Here is a 21,332-nt window from a genome sequence, read left to right as displayed (position 1 = left end):
TTCAAAGCTGATTTCTCTTTCTGAATGCTATAACTTTTGTTTGAGTTAGTTGTTATCTTAAAACTACAAAACATATGTGAGGTATGCTGAAAAACCATGCCCAGCTTTTGGAGAAAGATTTGTGTTCAATATGGCATTCTAGGCAAAAACACAAAACTGGTGTTATTTACATAATGATAGAGAAGTTCAAGGTTTACTCTTATGCATGAAAGAATGCTTTAATACTGAAAACCTTTGGATGTAACAATGGAAAGATTCTTTCTGCATAAAACAAAAATAAAATATTGTGTAAAAATGCCATCTTAAGTTTTTTTTTCAAAGACTAATCCATGGTACAAATTGTTCCAAAAACTGAACTCCAATAGATTGACTTGTTTTTTGCAATCTTCATTTTCAAAGGGAACAATGCCACAATGGCAAATACTAATTATCTACCAAATAAAAACCCATAAATACTTACATTAAAGGCATATAATTTATTTGGACATGAAATTGTGTTGACCTTGGAATTTTGTCATGAGACACAACAGCAAAACTGTCAGAGTTTCAGAACATTGGCCATGAAAGTACTGTCCTCTGCTGATAAATGGATTGGAAATTGGCTACCCAGCAGTGGAATGGGCCATTAATTTTAATCAGAGGTGATGTGAAAAGGAGAGTAGGCTGTACCGCAATGTCAACAGCCCAGTAGGTGTTAAGAGAGACCACACAACCTTCTCTGTTACTTGTTTTAGCTATTAGTTTAGGTTGGGTGAAGACAGAAAGGCATGTCTGGAATTGAATGACCAGGTCACCCAAAATGTAATGGAGAAATCAGGTGTTTCAGAAATAATAACAGAGAGGCACTTAGAGTCAAGGACGCTCTACTGACTGGGCAAGAACAGAGCATGCTGACAATTGCCTGGGTTACAAATATTTTTGTATTTAAACAGTGCATTGACTTGTATGCTTCTGCATTAAATCAGAATGCTTATATTTTGTAAAAAAAGCAGCATTTTCACTCTTACACTACTGTTTGAGTCAGTAGGTGGAAGTGTTTTGATGTGTGATGCCAGACAAAAGGGTATCTGAGAATTGATTTTCCTGTTTTTTTTTCTGCAAGTCCTCAGAGGAACCTTATTAATCTTCAGAAATGGTGTATTATATATTTAATTTGATCATTACCCAAAATTTAATACGGGAAATTTTCCTGCATCTGCGCCCAGGTGCACTGGATTGCTTGGGCAAAGCGCATATTGGAAAATTGGGCAGGTCAGAGCACATGCCTGTAAAGGAACCCACCCAATTTTCCTTCCATTCATTTAAATATAAGGAAAATCAGGCCGATTCCTTTTGAGGTGTGCGCTGTAACCTGCCTGATCTTTTTTGATATTTGCTGTGCCTGGGTCACACCCTTGAAAATTTCCCTTAATGAGTCTAAAAAGGCAAGAAACAGCCAAGATGAATATTCACTTGTGTTTATTTTCCAAGAGTGCTGCAATACAATTCCACACAATGAATTACTTGTATGTAATACTTTGGATGTTTAATAAGCCATTAGTATTGGTGTCTCTATTTTCATATATTAAAACTGGCTCTTCATTAAATTTTTTAAGTAACAAAAATGCTGTAGTTATTGCCAGGACATTTTGTTCCTGCTCTGATGTAACCTTTTTTTTGTGTTTTGCATTGGTACCTAAAAACTAATGTTTTACATTGAAATGGGAATATGCAGTTTTTCTGCCACTATTCCAGTGCTACATTCACTTGAACTTTTCTTCGTCTTATTTGTATAGATGAAGATCAACTGCGTGCTAAGGGCTATGACAAAACGCCTGATATAATTTTAGAGGTACCAGTTGGTAAGTCTCTGTTGTTTTACATGCAGCTAATCAATCATACAGTTATCAAATGTGTATATTTTTCATTTGTTATACTCTACACACAATAGATAAGTTAACAAATTCTGTGGGAAGAACCACTATGAAGCTTTGGCTCTTTGACACTTTTGGTTGCCGCCAACCTAATCTCCTTTCCTGTGTCCTATAAGCCTTAGGCTGTTAGTTTCCCTCCTCCTTCTCCCTCACCACTGCCCATTATAGTTACATTGCTATTTAGCTCATTGCCTGAGATGTCTTTCTCTGCAGTACGTATGTTTTCAGTCTTTTGGCCTGTAGAGTTCTTCAAATTCTTTTTCGTTCTTGCACCATTGCTATATGCTAGGTCCAAAATTCAAATTGTCCTTCAAGTGCAGGAGGTTGTTTCCTCCTCCCAATGTCCATATTTGGACAATGTATTTCATAGAATCATAGAAAGTTACGGCACAGAAGGAGGCCATTCAGTTCATCGCGTCTGTGCCGGCCGAAAAAGAGCTATTTAGTTTAATCCCACTTTCCAGCAATTGGTCCGTAGCCCTGTAGGTTACGGCACTTCAAGTGCCCATCCAAGTACTTTCTAAATGAGTTGAGGGTTTCTGCGTCTACCACCCTTTCAGGCAGTGAGTTCCAGACCCCCACCACTCTGGGTGAAAACATTTCTCCTCAGCTCCCATCTAACCCTTCTACCAATTATTTCAAATCTACAATAAAAACAGAAAATGCTGGAGAAGCTCAGCAAGTCAGGCAGCATCTGTGGAGAAAGAAACAGAGTTAATATTTCAGGTCGAAGACCTTTCGTCAACTGGAAGATCTATGCCACTGCTAAGCGAAATAGGCCCTTCCTATCCATTCTATCTAGGCCCCTCATAATTTTATACACCCTCAATTAAATCTCCCCTCAGTCTCCTTTGTTCCAAAGAAAACAACCCCAGCCTATCCAATCTTTTCTCATAGCTAAAATTCTCTAGCCCTGGCAACATCCTCATAAATCTCCTCTGTACCCTCTCTAGTGCAATCACATCTTTCCTGTAATGTTGTGACCAGAACTGTACACTGTATTCAAGCTGTGGCCTAACCAATGTTTTATACAGTTCTAGCATAATCTCCCTGCTCTTACATTCTATGCCTCAGCTAATAAAGGAAAGGATCCTGTATGTCTTTTTAACCACCTTATCCACTTGTCCTACGACCTTCACGGATCTGTGGACATGCACTCCAAGGTCCCTTTGTTCCTTTACACCTCTCAGTATCCTCCCGTTTATTGTGTATTCCAACCTTCCAGTCGCAAAAACAACAGTCAACCATTACCCTTTGCTTCCTGCCACTGAGCCAATTTTGGATTGAACTAGTCACTTTCCCTTGAATCCCATGGGCTTTTACTTTTTTGACCAGTCTGTCATGTGGGACCTTGTCAAAAGCCTTGCTAAAATCCATGTACACTACATTAAACACGTTACCCTCATCAACCCTCCTTGTTACCTGCTAAAAAAATTCAATCAAGTTAGTCAGACACGATTTCCCTCAACAAATCCATGGTGACTGTCCATGATTAACCCGTGCCTTTCTAAATGACGATTTATGCTGTCTCTCAAAATCGATTCCAATAACTTGCCCACCACCGAGGTTAGACTGACTGGCCTATAATTACTCGGTCTATCTCTTTCTCCCTTTTTAAACAACGGTACAATGTTAGCAGTTCTCCAATCCTCCGGCACCACGCTTGTAGCCAGGGTGGATTGAAAAATGATGGTCAGAGCCTCTGCTATTTCCTCCCTTGCTTCTCTTAGCAGCCTGGGATACATTTCATCCGGGCCTGGTGATTTATCTACTTTCAAAGATGCTAACCCCCTTAATACTTCCTCTCTCACTGTTTATCCCATCCAATACTTCACACTCCTCCTCCTTAACTACAATCTCTGCATTGTCCCCCTCTTTTTTGTGACGACAGACACAAAGGGCCCGATTTTAGCATCCGCTCTCGGGTGCGTTCTCGGCGGGGGGGCCTCGAAAATTGCGAAATGGAGGAGCGGGACCAGATCGCGCCTCGATCCCGCCCACTTCCGGGTTCCCCGCAGGCGTGCGCGCGCAGCCCCCGCTGGTGGGAATCCCGCAGGCAATTAAAGCCAGCGGGATGCCACTTGACGCTATTTACTTTGCTATTTCAGGTCATTAACTGACCTGATTAAGGGACTGTGTGTGATTTTTGAGCAACATAGGACTGTTTCCTGCACTGGGGGAAACACTCCCAGCTGGAATGGACTGCCCCTTTAAATAGAGCGCCTCCAGCTGACAGATCTTACTGCGCATGCGCAGCCCGCCCGACGTGCAGATCAGCAGGGGGGAACCCGGAGGAGCAGGTAAGTGGATCCAATTAGTGCGTTGCCTGCTGCGATCGCGCGGGAAACCCACTAATTTCACGCGCCCGCTTGCCCATCTGCCGGGAACCCGCACCCCTGGTAAAATCGGGCCCAAGGTATTCATTAAGAACCACATCTTCCGCCTCCACACATAGGTTACCTTTTTGACTCTGATAGGCCCTACTCTTTTCTTAGTTATCCTCTTGTTTTTTATGTATTTATGAAACATTTTTGGGTTTTTCTTAATTTTACTTGCCAGTATTTTTTGATGCCCTATCTTTGCTTTCCTAATTTCCTTTTTAATTTCACCCTGTAATTTCTATACTCCTCTGGGCTTTCTGCAGTATTGAGCTCTTGATGTCTAACATAAGCTTCCCTTCTTTGCCTTTTCTTACCCTGTATGCTCCTTTTCATCCCGGGGGCTCTAGATTTGGCAGTCCCACCCTTTTTCTTTTTGAGAACATGTCAACTCTGAACCCCTTGAATCTCCCCCTTGAATGCCTCCCACTGCTCTGACACTGATTTACCTTCAAGTAGCTGCTTCCAGACCACTTGCTAAATCACTCCTCAGCTTAGTAAAATTGGTCTTTCCCCAATTTAGAACTTTTACTCCTGTTCTATCCTTGTCCTTTTCCATAACTATGCTAAAACTAACTGAATTATGATCACTACCAGCAAAATGCTCTCCCACTGATACTCCTTCCACCTGCCCAGCTTCATTCCCTAAAACTAAATCCAAAACTGTCCCCCCTCTTGTTGGGCTTGCTACATACTAGCTAAAAATGTTCACCTGAATGCAATTTAAAAATTCTGCACCCTCTATACCTTTTGCACTGATTGTATCCCAGTTAATATTAGGGTAATTGAAATCTCCTACTATCACTGTCCTATTGTTTTTGCACTTCTCAGAAATTTGCCTACATATTTGCTCTTCTATCTCCCTCTGACTGTTTGGGGGTCTAGAGTACGCTCCCAGTGTTGTGACTACCCCCTTTTTATTCTTTAGCTCAACCCATATGGCCTCATTTGATGATTCTTCTAACATATCATCCCTCCTCACAACCATAATTGATTCTTTAACCAATATTGTCACCCCCTCCTTTTTTATCCCCCTCTCTATCTCGTCTGAAAACCCTGTAACCAGGAACGTAGAGCTGCAATTCCTGCCCCTGTTTAAGCCATGTTTCTGTAATAGCTAAGATATCGGACTTCCACGTGTCTATCTGTGCCCTTAGCGCATCTGCCTTATTCACTATACTCTTTGCATTGAGGTACATACCTTTAAGCACTGCCAAACTCCTTTGTTATCCAGTTTCTAACCTTTGTTTCCTGTGCCTTCCAAACTCACTAATTTTCTGCCTTCCATTTCCAGCTCTGCTTCTCTCCCTTCTGAATCAATACTCAGATTCCCATCCCCTGCCAAGCTAGTTTAAACCTTCCCCAACAGCACTAGCAAACCTCCCCGCAAGGATATTGGTCCCGGCCCTGTTGAGGTGCAAACCGTCTGGCTTGTACAGGTCCCACCTCCCCCAGAACCGATCCCAATGCCCCAGGAATCTAAAGCCCTCTCTCCTGCACCATCTCTCCAGCCACGCATTCATCTTCTCTATCCTCCTATTTCTATACTCGCTAGCGCGTGGCACCGGGAGTAATCTGGAGATTACTACCTTTGAGGTCCTGCTTATTAATCTCTTTCCTCACTCCTTAAAATCTGCCTGCAGGACTTCATCCCTTTTTCTACCTATGTCGTTGGTACCGATATGGACCACAACCTCTGGCTGTTCACCCTCCTGCTCCCGAATGTTCGGCAGCCGCTTGGTAACATCCTTGACCCTGGCACCAGGGAGGCAACATACCATCTGGAATCTCTTCTGTGGCCACAGAAATGCCTATCTGTTTCTCTAACTATTAGAATCCTCTATCACTATAGCTCTCCTAACCTTCCTTCCTCTTCCCTCCCCTTCCCCCCCCCCCCCCCCCCCAGTACAGCTGAGCCACCCATGGTGCTGTGGACTTGGCTCTGGCTGCACTCCCCAGAGGAACCCTCTCCCCCACCAGTATTCAGAACTGTATACTGGTTAGAGAGCGAGATGCCCTCAGGGGACTCCTGCACTACCTGTCTGGTCCTTATTATTATGTCTTGTGTGCAGTGAGCACCCATGAGGCATCACATCTCAAATGTGGTCTTATCACCTTGAAAGGATCAGTAGGGCAGGAAAATCATTATTAGCTGAATTAACAGGTTAATAATATTGACTAGCTTAAATATACCGTTGTATAAATGCAAAACAAATCAAAAAACGCTTCAGTTAGCAAGGCAAGTAGGAAAAGCTACCAATCCAAAATGAACAAGCACCACAGAATCATCCAATCAAATCACTTTTTGTTTTCAAACCCACCAATCTGGAACCAACAACAAAACAAAACAATCAAATGGCTCAAATTATTTTTACTGTTATTTTTGGCTGACATTTTTATTCCTTGCTCACATCAGTATATTTATAACATTCACAAAAATGACACAATTCCCTGTCCTTTTCCATATATTCATTGATGAAGTACCCTTTAAAATTGCAACTTTCAACATACCTTTGGTCAGCACTTACCATTGACATCAAAGCTAATTAGAGAGAGCCAACATGGATTTGTAGAGGTTAGGTCATATCTAACGAACCAAAGAGAATTTTTTGAAGAAGAAACTAAAGTAGTAGGCAGGGGAATGTCTATGGATGTAGTTTATATGGACGTCCAGAAGGCATTCGATAAGGTTCCATATAAGAGACTGTTAGCTAAAATTAAAGCTCATGGAATTGAAGGCAAATTATTGACCTGGTTAGGAGATTGATTAGGCAGTAGAAGACAGAGACTAGGGATGATAGGTATGTACCTAGATTGGAAGGAAGTGACTAGTGGTGTTTCATAAGGATCTGTGCTGGGGCCTCAACTATTCACTATATTTAATAATAACTTAGATAACACAATAGAGAGCCATATATCGAAGTTTGCTGATGACACAAAGATTGGTGGCATAGTAAGTAGTGTAGACGGGAGCATAAAATTACAAAGAGACATTGATAGATGAAGTGAGTGGGCAAAACTGTGGCAGATCGATTTAGCACAGGTAAGTGTGAGGTCATCCATTTTGGACCCAAAAAAGGATAGATCTGAGTTTTTTTTTAAATGGTAAAAAGCTAGGAACAGTGGAGGTCCAAAGAGATTTAGGGGTCCATGTACACAGATCACTAAAATGTAGTAGTCAGGTACAAAAAATAATCAAAAAGGCTAATGGAATGTTAGCCTTTATAACTAGAGGGCTAGAATATAAAGGGGAGGAAGTTTTACGATAGCTATACAAAGCCTTGTTTAGACCACATCTGGAGTACGGTATACAGTTCTGGGCACTGCACCTTGGAAAGGATATATTGGCCTTGGAAGGAGTGCAGCGCAGATTCACCAGAATGTTACCAGGGCCCCTAGGGTTAGGTTATGAGGAGAGATTCGATATACTAGGCTTGTCTTCGCTGGAATATAGAAGGCTAAGGCGTGTTTTGATTGATGTTTTTAGAATTTTGAAAGGAATTGATAGGGTAGATAGAAACATTTTCTGCTGGTGTGGGAGTCGAGGACAAAGAGACATATCCTTAAAATCAGAGCCAGGCCATTCAGGGGAGAAGTTAAGAAACACTTCTTCACACACAGGGTGATAGAAGTGTGGAACTCTCTCCTACAAAAAGCAGTAGATGCTAGCTCAATTAATAATTTTAAATCTGAGATCAATAGATTTTTGCTAGCCAAGGGTATTCAGGGCAATGGAGCAAGGCAGGTGGATGGAGTTAGGATACAATCGGCCATGATCTCATTGAATGTTGGAACAGGCTTGAGGGGCTGAATGACCTACTCCTGTTCTTGTGAGCAGATAAGATGGCGTTCATGTGGCTGAATTTATTGACCTGTAACGTTTAACCATTAATATAGATCCCACCTGAGGCCTAAGCCTTAACACACAGGCATGCCATTAGTTACTGCTGCACTCTTCTTTGGAAGCAGCAGAGAATTTCATGGCTTTGAAGGTCTGGGAGGTTGTGGTTCAACACCCAATTCAAGATGATATAGGCTGATACTGCAGTGCAGTATGGATGAAGTGATGCTTTGTCAGATTTTTTTTGTCATCCCGATGTGTGACATGGCTAGAAGCCCATCACCATGCTGCAGAGTCTTCTAGACAAGCTATTGAGAAATCAGCACTGGTAGAGTTTCTGCTTGCCTGATGTAGAATGCATGCATTCTGTATGAAGGGGCACACCTCAGTCAGAAAGCTTAGGTGCAGGTTTGTGAGACCCAAGGCTAAGGAAGAACCAAGTGTTCACATGGAAACTGCTGGAGTCTAATTAGCTAATGCTGTGCAGTTACCAGCACAGAACACAAAAAAGCTTCCCACTGTCTACCGTACCCGTAAAGGCTTGGCTTTTATCTGGAGCCAAGTGGGAAGAATTCAAGCTCCCATTGACAGCTCTACCCTTCCACGTCCTCTTGGTCGGTTAATTGCCATCAATGTGCCGAGATACTGCAAACCTGCCTAGCTCAGGTAATAGATTACTGAGCCTGCCACAGAGGGCGGATTCTGTTCCAATCTCCCGTTACCAGGTGTGTGTCATCTCACCCCAAAGAGATTACGCTTAACCCCTACTTCGGAGGATAGTCATTAGTTGGTTATTAGATAACTGACTAGCTTGTTTGAGCTCTTTCTAAACGCACAGCAGGTACCAGGAAGTCCTCATGAGTGGCATGGTGAGCAGCACAACTCATCATAAAGTGTGTGAGTGCATTGGCACCATCCTCCTGATCACATCATCGATGCATATCGTATTCCATTGAACAGTGGTTCTGCTGGTTGGAATTATGGACTTTATGTAGTAGCTGCTTCCAGTCCACCTGTATGAGCGTGTGTTCTTCTACCAGTGTCCGCGTAACTCCTTCCAGATGCTGATGTTCATCGGCTAAGGTGTTAAACAAAGGCCCCACCTGCCTATTTAGGTGGTTTTTTAATTTGTTCATGGGGTGTGGGCATCGCTGGCGAGGCCGGCATTTATTGCCCATCCCTAATTGCCCTTGAGAAGGTGGTGGTGAGCTGCCTTCTTGAACCGCTGCAGTCCATGTAGTGACGGTTCTCCCACAGTGCTGTTAGGAAGGGAAATCCAGGATTTTGGCCCAGTGACGATGAAGGAACGGCGATATATTTCCAAGTCAGGATGGTGTGTGACTTGGAGGGGAACGTGCAGGTGGTGTTGTTCCTATGTGCCTGCTGCTCTTGTCCTTCTAGGTGGTAGAGGTCGCGGGTTTGGGAGGTGCTGTCGAAGAAGCCTTGGCGAGTTGCTGCAGTGCATCGTGTGGATGGTACACACTGCAGCCACAGTGCGCTGGTGGTGAAGGGAATGAATGTTCAGGGTGGTGGATGGGGTGCCAATCAAGCGAGCTGCTTTATCTTGGATGGTGTCGAGCTTCTTGAGTGTTGTTGGAGCTGCACTCATCCAAGCAAGTGGAGAGTATTCCATCACACTCCTGACTTGTGCCTTGTAGATGGTGGAAAGGCTTTAGGGAGTCAGGAAGTGAGTCACTCGCCGCAGAATACCCAGCCTCTGACCTGCTCTTGTAGCCACAGTATTTATGTGGCTGGTCCAGTTAAGTTTCTGGTCAATGTTGACCCCCAGGAAATTGATGGTGGGGGATTCGGCGATGGTAATGCCGTTGAATGTCAAGGGGAGGTGGTTAGACTCTCTCTTGTTGGAGATGGTCATTGCCTGGCACTTATCTGGCGCGAATGTTACTTGCCACTTATGAGCCCAAGCCTGGATGTTGTCCAGGTCTTGCTGCATGCGGGCTCAGACTGCTTCATTATTTGAGGGGTTGCGAATGGAACTGAACACTGTGCAATCATCAGTGAACATCCCCATTTCTGGCCTTATGATGGAGGGAAGGTCATTGATGAAGCAGCTGAAGATGGGTGGGCCGAGGACACTGCCCTGAGGAACTCCTGCAGCAATGTCCTGGGGCTGAGATGATTGGCCTCCACCAACCAGTACCATCTTCCTTTGTGCTAGGTATGACTCGAGCCACTGGAGAGTTTTCCCCCTGATTCACTTCAATTGACTTCAATTTTACTAGGGCTCCTTGGTGCCACACTTGGCCAAATGCTGCCTTGATGTCAAGGGCAGTCACTCTCACCTCACCTCTGGAATTCAGCTCTTTTGTCCATGTTTGGACCAAGGCTGTAATGAGGTCTGGAGCCGAGTGGTCCTGGCGGAACCCAAACTGAGCACCGGTGAGTAAGTGCTGCTTGATAGCACTGTCGATGACACCTTCCATCATTTTGCTGACGATTGAGAGTAGGCTGATGGGGCGGTAATTGGCCGAATTGGATTTGTCCTGCTTTTTGTGGACAGGACATACCTGGGCAATTTTCCACATTGTCGGATAGATGCCATTGTTGTAGCTGTACTGGAACAGCTTGGCTAGAGGCGCAGCTAGTTCTGGAGCACAAGGCTTCAGCACTACAGCCGGGATGTTGTCGGGGCCCATAGCCTTTGCTGTATCCAGTGCACTCAGCCGTTTCTTGATATCACGTGGAGTGAATCGAATTGGCTGAAGACTGGCTTCTGTGATGGTGGGGATATTGGGAGTAGGCCGAGATGGATCATCCACTTGGCACTTCTGGCTGAAGATGGTTGCAAATGCTTCAGCCTTGTCTTTTGCACTCACGTGCTGGACTCCGCCATCATTGAGGCATTAAAGATCCCTACTACAATTTCTTCCTTAACCAGCACTACCAAAAACAGACAAATTGGTCATTCATCTCATTGCTGTGGGATCTTGTGTTTAACTGCTGCTGCATTTTACCTACTTAACAGTCATTGCACTTTAAGGTAATTCATCATATTAGAAGCACTTAGTGATATTTCTGAGACTTGTTAAGGGTATATATAAATACAAGTCTTTCTCTGCATCCATTGTTTAGAAATCATTAATTAACTAAGTCGTCCCTTGCTTCTCAGCACCATGTGACCCCTTGTCTGGAGGAGGTACCCATTTGAAGCCATTTAAGGGAACTGAGCTTAAAGGACTTTACTCAGTCCAGGTCAGCTCCAGGATTTAACTCTTTCAATCTCTGGGTCTAACATTACCATCTGTTCTTTACTGGCATATTCTGTCATTGATATAGAGTCCATTCCAGTCACTCATTCCGTCACACCAATACATTACAAGGAGTGTTGAGGGTATCCACGTAATATATCAACCTTGCTTCTGAATACTTTTTCTGTGGCAATGAGGGAGAAAGAGTAATGACCATATCAGATTATGAGACCTCCCTACGCAGGTCCCAACCTTAAAGTAAATATCATTTGAAGACTTTAATACACTGAAACTCAACATTCTTGAGTTCCATCCTCTTGGGAGAAAGAAGAAGGAGGGAGAGAAGAGGAAGGAAGCCTTTTCCATACCCCGATGAGATGTTAGCTGCTTGTCTCTCCTGGAGAAGTGCACCAAATGGATCAATATACTTACTCAACAGTCTTTGGTATTTGTTAAGATTGACACTTTTTTGAGGGATTACTTTAGTTGGTATTTGCAAACAGTGCCAGTGGTGCATAATGGGTACTATTACATGTCATGGTAATCTCCCTCATACTTGCTCTATCAAGGATCCAGGAATCTGCTGCAATCAAACAGTGAATCACGGTGAATCAATGAAGGTTTGATGGTGCTGGATGCAGGCTTCACCTCAAGGACATGATCCCAATGTGAATCCCCACACAGTGGGTTGTTCTTCATATGGTGCAGGCTGTGGCCCAAAAAGTGGCAAACCTGCTGGTCAGTAACATTCTGTAGCTGAAAGTACATCTTGAGATTCAAGCCGTGTGTAATGTCTGCAATGTCATCATATGGACCTAATTTTAAATCTCTTCATCGGTATACCTACCTTCAGAATGTGCAGAATCTTCTGAGAGTGAGTCTAGTGGACTGGAGGCTTGGATGAGGCCTGTTAGGTTGGTAAATGTTTTTAAATATGTGTGCATGCTAATGACTTTTTAAAATTTAAGATACTTAGTATTGCAGTGTATATTTAATGAAACATTCAGAATCAACTTATTACAATTATACTGATGAGTCTTCTGGAGCATTGCGCTGTTACCTTTATGGCTGCAGAGAATTTCTTCTGAGCACTTCGTCCTCTTTTAGAAAATGTTACTTACAAGCCGTTGTAATAAATATCTCATTTTGGGAACTGCAAAAGCAGTAAACATTAATGCTGTTTTTTCTTTGCCAATTTTCCCCCTCCTCATCGGCTAGCAGTCACCCTCTAAATCTTCCCAAGTGCTTATTATTGATGTGTGAACCTTGACGATAAGAGCTGTGCTGGCAGGCTATTTGATTGTGGGAAGCATAATCTTGTCTGCACCCGATCTCCACTTGCACACTTGGATCAGGGATTACTTGATAGCAGTTGGGAGACAAAACCCTATGGGCCGAAATTTGCTGAAAAGATAACAGCACGTCGTTATTAATGTGTAAATCGACCAGCAACTTGTGGTGAGGATGAGATACCCTGTGAATTTTGAATCACCACAGGTTGCTGAACAATTTGCGCCGTTCTGCCGTTAGCTGTGTGAAAACGGCATCTTGCTCTTAACCTCCCCATGAGTTTCTTGAAGTTGCTACATTTGCACATTTATTGCCCATTAAACTCGCTGCAGGAAGTGAAGTCTAGTAATTAATAACATAAGTACCTTTTAACGACGGTATAATTGTCAATGACTGCCAATCAACCTCTCTGGCCCAGATAGTGAACAATTAAAAACGTGGAATCTCATTCCTTCAGGTAGTGAATTGTTGGAGATTTTAATAATGTCAAATTTTAAATTTTAGAATTTATTTTCTTCCTGTTCCTTTCTGTGTCTCTCTCTCTCTCAATCCAATCTTTCTTTCCCTCTCTTTATTTCTCTTTCTGTACCTGATTTGACATTAAATTCACCCACTCTAACTCAACCCCCCACCCCTTCTCAGTCCTTCCTCTGTTTATTTCTCAGTCCTTAAATCTCATTGGTTAAGGAGATACACTGCTGGTCCCTTCGTTCACTAAGATTCCTGTTGCCCTCGCTATCAGCTCGCACTTCCAGCAACTTGCAGGACAAAATATTTTGAGCTGGAGGATGCAGGAAAAAATCTAAATAACTGGGCACGCGCCAGCAAATGTGGTTTTCTGTTTCCTAAACTAGGGGCATTAAGATCAGCTAACTCAACAGATGTTACGGATTGAACCTGGGAGCTGCCTGGTCTCAAAATGGAATACAAGCCAAGTTTATGCAACCGATGCTCATAATTTAACCCTTTAAGCCCTGGTATAATTCTGGAAAATCTGCACTGTACCCCCTCCAATGCCAATATATTCCTGAGGTTTGATGTCCACAACTAAACACAGTACTCTAGATGGGGTCTGACCAAGGCGCTGTACAACTGAAGTATAACTTCCTCACTTTTGTATTCCAAACCCATTGAGATAAAGGCCAACATTCCGTTAGCCTTTTTGATTACTTTTTGTACCTATATACTAGGTTTTGGTGATTTGTGTACATAGACACCTAAATTCCTTTGCTCCTCCACAGCTTGTAATTTCTCACCATTAAGAAAATATTCCCATTTGCTTTTCTCTTATCCAAAGTGGATGACCCCACACTTCCCCACGTTGAACTCCATCGGCCATAGTTTTGTCCACTCACCAAGTCTGTCTGTGCCCCTTTGTAAATTCTTGCTCCCATCTACACAAATTACTGTGCCTCCTAGTTTAGTGTCATCTGCAAACTTGAATATAGAACTCTCTATTCCTTCATCCAAGTCATTTCTATATATGGTGAAAAGCTGAGGCCCCAGTACAGATCCCTGGAGTACACCATTTGTCATATTGCTCAGCTACTTATTGGATAAAATCGCTGAGCCATTGATAAAGTTTGGCACTGACTTATAATCTGCAAATCACCACATTTAAGCTGAATAAACTGGTGAGGAAAGAAGGGTGTGGCAGTGTGCTGGTTATGGTACTGGACTGTCGTCACTCACATCCCAAGAACAAATATATAAAAATATAGTAATTTACAAAATGAGAAGTCCTGGAAATGAAGAAACTAAAAGTGATGAGGAGCTACTGACCTGAAGAAGAATTCAAAGGGGACTGGAAATTACAAATATAGTTTAAAAATATGTACCGAAATGAATGGTTGACTAATGGTGAAAAATAAGAGTATGATAAGGAGCATGTAGAGCATATGGCTCTGAACAAAAGGGTACACAAGTGTGACTGATACAAGAAAAGTAATATGAGGGATTCATTTGTTAAACATGTGAATAGTGTGCTTTAGAGGGGGAGGGTAAATAGTTTTACTATTCATGTTAAGCCCTGATTAATCACATGCAGAAAACATGTGTTGGTGGGAGCTAGAAGTTAACATCTGATAGTTGAGATAAATTAGATAGATAGCAGACAAAAGTTTTAGAAAAGGAATTAAGGAAATAGTTATAAAATTGCAGGATGGTAACGTTGCTCATTTCTAACAGCAAAGTGGTAGTACAAAGCTAAATAATGTTGTCTTCGTTCATTACATAGAGAATTTAGCAGGATTTGCTATAATTTTTTGACCATTATTCTAACGGATTTAGCAAAGACATGGGCTGTTGGAAAAGTTTGGACTATGCCTAAACAGAGGGTTAGACAATTGAACTAGAGCTTGTGTAATACAATTGATAAATATTGAAACTATTGGTGTGGGCTGGCAGCATGGAAGAGGTGAAGTGTTAAATGGAGAATGATGAAAATCAAATAGTAGGATGGAGTAAGTATTCATGACAAGGGAGGTGAGGCATTAAGAAATTAGGAGGTAAAAATCAATAAACAAGTACCTAGAAGCTGGAATCATTGTAAAACTGATCAACTGAAGTGTTTATATGGGGAATATAGGGAACAAGGTATTCAAGCTTGAAGGTTGCATGCCAGATGAGAAGGTGCATATATAATTGGCTTAACATAAAATTAGTTAAAGGTAAAAGGTGGGTACATAAGTCATACAAAATGTTAGGTAGGGGCAGGAAAAATAGAGAAGTATGCTACTAAGAGCATTTGCTGTATTTAATAGTTGACTTAATTTAACATGAAGATGAGTTGGAGTCTGTTTGCATGGAAAACAACGGCAGCAGGGAAGAAAATTAATTGGAAATTGCTATAGGCCACCAGAGTAAAAGGAAGAGATTGATATGAAATTATTTCAGCAAATATGAACTGGTTGTAGAGCAATAGAGATTTATCACACACAAGAAGGCCATTTGGCCCACTGTGCCTGTGTCAGGTCTTTGTTAGAGCAATCCATAACTAATTCCACTACCCTGCTATTTCCCAGTGGGTGGAGAAAAAAATATCTCTGGTTAGCTCCCCAGTGTGTTAATACCATCTTATCCCTCCTGTAGACTTGCTACTGAAAAGTTGATCTAAAAGGGTAACAGGTTTGTTCTGTGATTACAGGGTCAGGTGATAGATGCCTTAACTTGAGATTACCTAGATCCTTTAGCTTGAGAGCTGCTGAAATGGGAATTTGTGTCTAGCACCATTAAGTTGTGTGTGATGACTACAATCTATCTTTTATCTGTCTGTAAATGGAGAATTTATAGGGAAATGCCCCTTGGTTTGTTTATTGATCCCTCACTATATGAAAGGTATCTGGAAAATTATTTCGCTTCAACCCAAATGGGGAACTGAATCTGGTGCTTAATTTAATGCCCTCTTTCTTTGAGCCTATGGCTGCTGTTAATTTGAAGCTTGGCACCATGTGGTATAATGGGTTAACGCTGGCCTTTTACTTCTGGGAACGTAGGAACAGGAATAGGCCATTGAACCTGCTCTGCCATTTTGTTAATCATGGCAATTTTCCAATGTAATCCCGATTTCCTGCCCTCACTTGTCAAGTATTGACCTTCCTTTTAATATCTCAATTAGTTTTGCTTCCATGGCATTCTGATGCATTGTATCTTGCATTCTCTCAACCCATTGTGTGAAGAAACTTTTCCTGGATTTTCTTTTAACTGGCAAATTGGCTGCTGCTTTTTCCTACATTACAACAGTGACTACACTTCAAAAGTATTTTGTTGGCTGTGAAGCAATTTGGGACGTCCTGAGGTTGTGAAAGGCACTATATAAATGCAAGTTCTTTCTATAATTCTAATTTTAAAATTATTTCCCTTTGTTCTGGATTCTCCTACTAGGTAGAAGAGTCCTATCTTCCTTCTCAATTTTCTTCATTATTTTAAACACCCATTAAATTTCTCATCTTTAGTGAACATAAGGCAACTTTACTCAGTCTTGCATCGTAGCTAACTCACTTTATCCCAGATATCATTCTACTAATCATCTCTGGACCTCTTCCAAGGCTAGTGCATCCTTCTCAATGTGGGCTACCTAAAACTATATACAGCACTCCAAATGAGGTCTGACCAGAGCTATGGAAAGTGCAAAAGTACTTCCTTATATTGGGATTCAATACCTCATCATGAAACCCAGCATCCCAGGAGATTTCTTGGTTGCTTTTTGCATCTGCAAGCTAGATTTAATGACATATATATCTGGACCCCAAAACCACTTTATTCATCTACCTCTCCCCAACCCCTACATTGTTCTCCAATTTAGATTGTATTGCTACCTGTCCTTTTTATTTCCAAAGTATACCACCTCACACACAATTCAAGATGTAATTCTTTGGGGAAGAGCTGAATTGTTCAAATTGCTGTTGTTTGGCCTTACATTGGAAAATTTCTGCCACAAGTTCACCTGTCTCCATAATTGGCTGATGAAAAATGGTTGTCCAGCACGTTGTTTGACCACTTGGGAAGACTTTTCATGTAACTGTTGCAGCTGAGTCTTGTTGAGTGGTCATTAGCATGCACTTCATTATCCAGACAATTCTTCATTGATAGTGCATCAATCATTTTACCAACATAGTCTTGATAAATGTAGTCAGTAGACTTTATTTCGAAGGCAGCCTGAACCTGGAGAGTGAAGGACTTCCTATACAGCCTGTTACAATTTCTATTTTTTATAGAACTGTTTATTTCATTTTTGTAGTTATTAAACACACAACATAGTTTTTAACAGAGTAAAGCAATATATATATATATATATGTAATTAGTGATGGGTGCAAAATTCAGCAGATATTATTTATCTATAATGCATTTAAAAAGCTTACTGCTGCACACACTTCATGTCTAAAAAGCCTTCCTTTCTGTTACATTTCTGTCAGACTTTTGTTGTAACTTTTCCCCATTATAAATTCCTCACCTCATCATGAGGCCCATCTCCTGCTATCTCAATTGGTTCCCCACTCAACTCTTGATCATTTGACTTGCCATCTTGACTGCCATGCTGGCTGAATCATTAACGGTTCCCTTTCCTCAGCCACCTTCCCATCAAAACTGCTATCATCACTCCTCTGAAAAAAGCCCACCTTCAACCCATCTTTCCTCTCCAACCTCCCTTTCCTCTCTCAGGTCCTCAAACATGCCATCACCTCCTAGCTCCACACCCATTACTCCTGAATCTCTCTGTTCGAATTCTTTCTTTTGCATAGCATTGAAATAGCCCTAGCCAAAGTCACAAATTAGATTGTGATTGTAATCATGGTTCATTATCTCGCTTCCTTATCCTCGACTTTTCTCTACTGTTCAATACAATCGATCATGCCATCCTCCTCCGATGTCACTGCTACATTGTCCGGTTCCATGGGATTGCTTTTGCATAGTTCCATTCCTACTCTTCTGAACGCAGCCAGTGCATCTCCAGCAAGGTCTTTTGACTCCCCGAACCGTCACCTCTGGTGTCCCCCAAGAATCTATCTTTGGTCTCTTCTTTCTCATCTACGTGCTGCCCCTTGATGACCTCTTCCACAGGTACAGGGTCAGCTTTCATGTGTGTGCTAATGATACCCTGCTCTGCCTTGCCACCACTTTTCTCAATTGCACCTATATCATTAGGATGCTAGTCCGACATCAAGTCCCAAATGAGTACATTTTCTCCAACTCAACATCAGAAAGACCAAAGCCATCGAATGCACCTCTGTCACAAACCACTCCTTCACTACTTATCCCATTCCATTCCTGCCATTCTCTTAGGCTGACTCACATCATTCTCAGTTTTGGCATCCTATTTGACCCTGAGCTGAACTTTAACTCCACATCCTATCCATCACCAAGACTGCTTAATTCCACCTCCCTCGAGGTAGGGCATCTGCCCTTCCTCAGGCCCTCTATCATTGAAACCCTTATACTTGTCTTTGTCATCTTCAGACTTGACTACTCAAACATTCTCTTTGCTGGCCTGCTAGCCTACACCCTGCAACCCCACATAAACTCCAATTTATCCAAAACTTTGCCGCGCCTATTCTACACTGCAGTAAGTCCTGTTTGCCAATCAGACCATCCTCATTGACCTATGCTGGCTCCCCACTCCCTAAAGCAATGAACTCAAAATCTTTGCTCTCATCCATAAATCACTTGCTCTACCATAGCTCTGCAATCTCCTCCAGCCCTGAGAGCTATGCTGACGGAATTGTAACTGCATGTAGGGCCACTCAAGCCAGACAGGTCAAAAGGGAGGAGCCAGACTAAAGGCAGTCCATCGGTCCTTCTGGTAGGGGGTTGTGAGTAAGGCTAAAGACCTGTCCATGTAAAAATGCCTTTCATTAGGGAAATAACACAGACGAGAGGGGTCTGTTACAGACTTGCAAAGACAAATGTCAACTGTAGAAAACCACGATATGCTGCATATAAGGCAAGATGATACTCTGATTGGAGTCAAATATCTTGTTCTGGACAGACAGTAGTGGAAGAAATGGGCTGTGGCACAGGAGACTAATTAACCAACTCAATCTGCAGTACAATCTACCACTTTTCCAATTTCCAAGCTGATGTCTCCTTACTATGGACTGTTGGATCAGACAGTAATTCAGGATAATGCTATTTCAAGATCCCAACATCAAAATCTAGAGGTGTTTTGCATGGGAGCAGCTCCAGAAGCACATTCTTATTGAACTACTGAGTGGAGGACAGCCTTCATGTGCATTTAATATTATTTTCAAATAATTAGTACTATAATGACCTGAAAGGTGGTCTGTGACTAGGAGGTGAGATGTCTGGAGTCTGATAGGAGCTGTAATTTGACTCAACTATTTCTATGGTTTTTGAACTCAAATTAATTTGAGAATTAGTCTGAAACCCAGGGAGAGACTAATTATTTCTGCTGCAGTAAGAAGATTAAAGCACTGGATCTGGCTCCAGGTCTCCAGGAAGTGACAGGAAAAAGAAAGATATGTAGAGAAAATGTGAGAGGGACATAGAGTGTGAGATATACAGAAGAGAAAAGACCAAGGGAAGAAGAAACTTTCAGAAAGAAAAGCCAGGCGATTGTAAAAGAGAATCTGAGACAATGAGATAAAGTGTGAGGCATATAGAGAAAGTGAGAGCCTGAAAGCCATCAAAGCCAGAAAGAGGGGAACAGACAAAATTAGAATGGGAAATGAGCAGAAATAGATACATGAAGTTAGACACTCTTTTATTTTTACTTTCTGACTGAGCAGTACTATAGTATTTGAAAAATGTCTTCAGAACACTAGAGAAGAGCAACAGGATAATTCCAGAACTTGGGGCTCCAAATTGTGAGATATAACTTGCACACCTAAGCTTGTTTTCATTGGAGAAAAGAGAGTTGAGTGAGATGCAATCAAATCTTTAAAATGCTGAGTGGCATAAATGATCAAGCTTATTTGACTTAAACTATAAGCATAAAACTAAGCGCCACTTGTTTAAAATTTACAAGCCTCATGTGAGATCAGAAGAAACATTTTCTCCCTCACAGAGTAATGGATATTTATGTGTAGAATAGATCTGCAAAAAAAGCAGATAATGCTGTGTCGATTTAACTCATTCACAAAAGGAGCTGGCAAACTATCTGGTTCAGAATGGGAATTGATGGTTATAGGGATAGGCATAGATTGAGATGATGAAGTACTCTACAGGATAGAATGGTTCCTGTATTACAATGAAAGGGGAAGCAGATTTTGTCTGGTCAGTGTGACAAGACAAAGTTGAATAGTGAGGCTGTGGAGGTGACTAAGTATTTTGGAGTTTTGCTTGATTACTTTTGGGGATCAAGTAGCATTGATGCAGAACCTTCCTTCAGGGCATGAATTAGTTGGAGCAGAGACCATTTATTAGGTTAAATTAGACATGCTTTCTGGACAGAGCAACATTCATGGGCTAGGCGATCGTTCCTCATTCCGCGTGCTCTTATATTCTTAAAATAGTGCTGATTATAATCTATTTAATTCTGATTAACAAATTGTTCATTCCTATTTTGCTTACTAATAGTGGTGTAAAATTCTTTTAGTTTTCCTTCACAGAACTATATTTAAGCTAGTTTCTATAGCTGGAAATCATAGATGATGTAACACATGGGGAGAGGGATGGCGTTTGCTGAAGGACCTGTAATGGGAGTACTTAGTAAAGAACAAAGAAATATAAAACTACTTAATGCAGGATGTAAATCTTATAAAGCAGATGGGTTTCTCCAATAATTTCTAATGTTGACTGTCTAATTTACCCATAGAATGTTGGGAGAATACTTAATTGAAGAATGAGGAATACTGTACTTAAAGCTGAGTAATCCTTTCTTTATAGCCGTTGAAGGTCATGTGATTCATTGGATTGAAAGCAAGGCCTCATTTGGTGATGAATACAGCCACCAGTCCTACTTGCAGGACCAATTCTGGAGCTACTGGAACAGGTACCTTCCTATATTGTGTAACATTTTCGTGCATCTTGTTATGATTGACATGATTATCACCAAAAATTAAACCTGCTGCATCAAAAACAAGCATGTTTACAGAAGCAAATCCAAGAAAAACTTTCTTCGTCATCTACATACCATGAGAAAGGGGATGGCGGGGGGGGGGATGTTGGTAATAATAGGAGATTTCAGTTTCTGTTTCTTTTAAGACTTTTTCAACTTTACATACTCTTGCACAGCATTTTAAG

The 21,332-nt window shown here is 41.7% G+C and overlaps 1 protein-coding gene across 2 annotated transcripts in view; it reads left to right on the top strand.

Annotated features, from left to right (window-relative positions):
* cdin1 (CDAN1 interacting nuclease 1) overlaps positions 1-21,332 on the top strand; it is a 139,657-nt gene that overhangs the window by 67,327 nt on the left and 50,998 nt on the right. For both annotated transcript variants that reach the window (XM_067991379.1, XM_067991380.1), the window contains 2 exons: positions 1,776-1,841; positions 20,976-21,081. In XM_067991379.1, coding sequence (XP_067847480.1) covers positions 1,776-1,841; positions 20,976-21,081 — 172 coding nt within the window. The remainder of the gene's footprint in view (positions 1-1,775; positions 1,842-20,975; positions 21,082-21,332) is intronic.

Source organism: Heptranchias perlo, chromosome 10 (genome assembly GCF_035084215.1).
Source record: "Heptranchias perlo isolate sHepPer1 chromosome 10, sHepPer1.hap1, whole genome shotgun sequence".
NCBI lineage: Eukaryota > Metazoa > Chordata > Chondrichthyes > Hexanchiformes > Hexanchidae > Heptranchias > Heptranchias perlo.
Note: the sequence above shows the minus strand (reverse complement) of the source record. Positions and strands in the feature narration are given on the sequence as shown.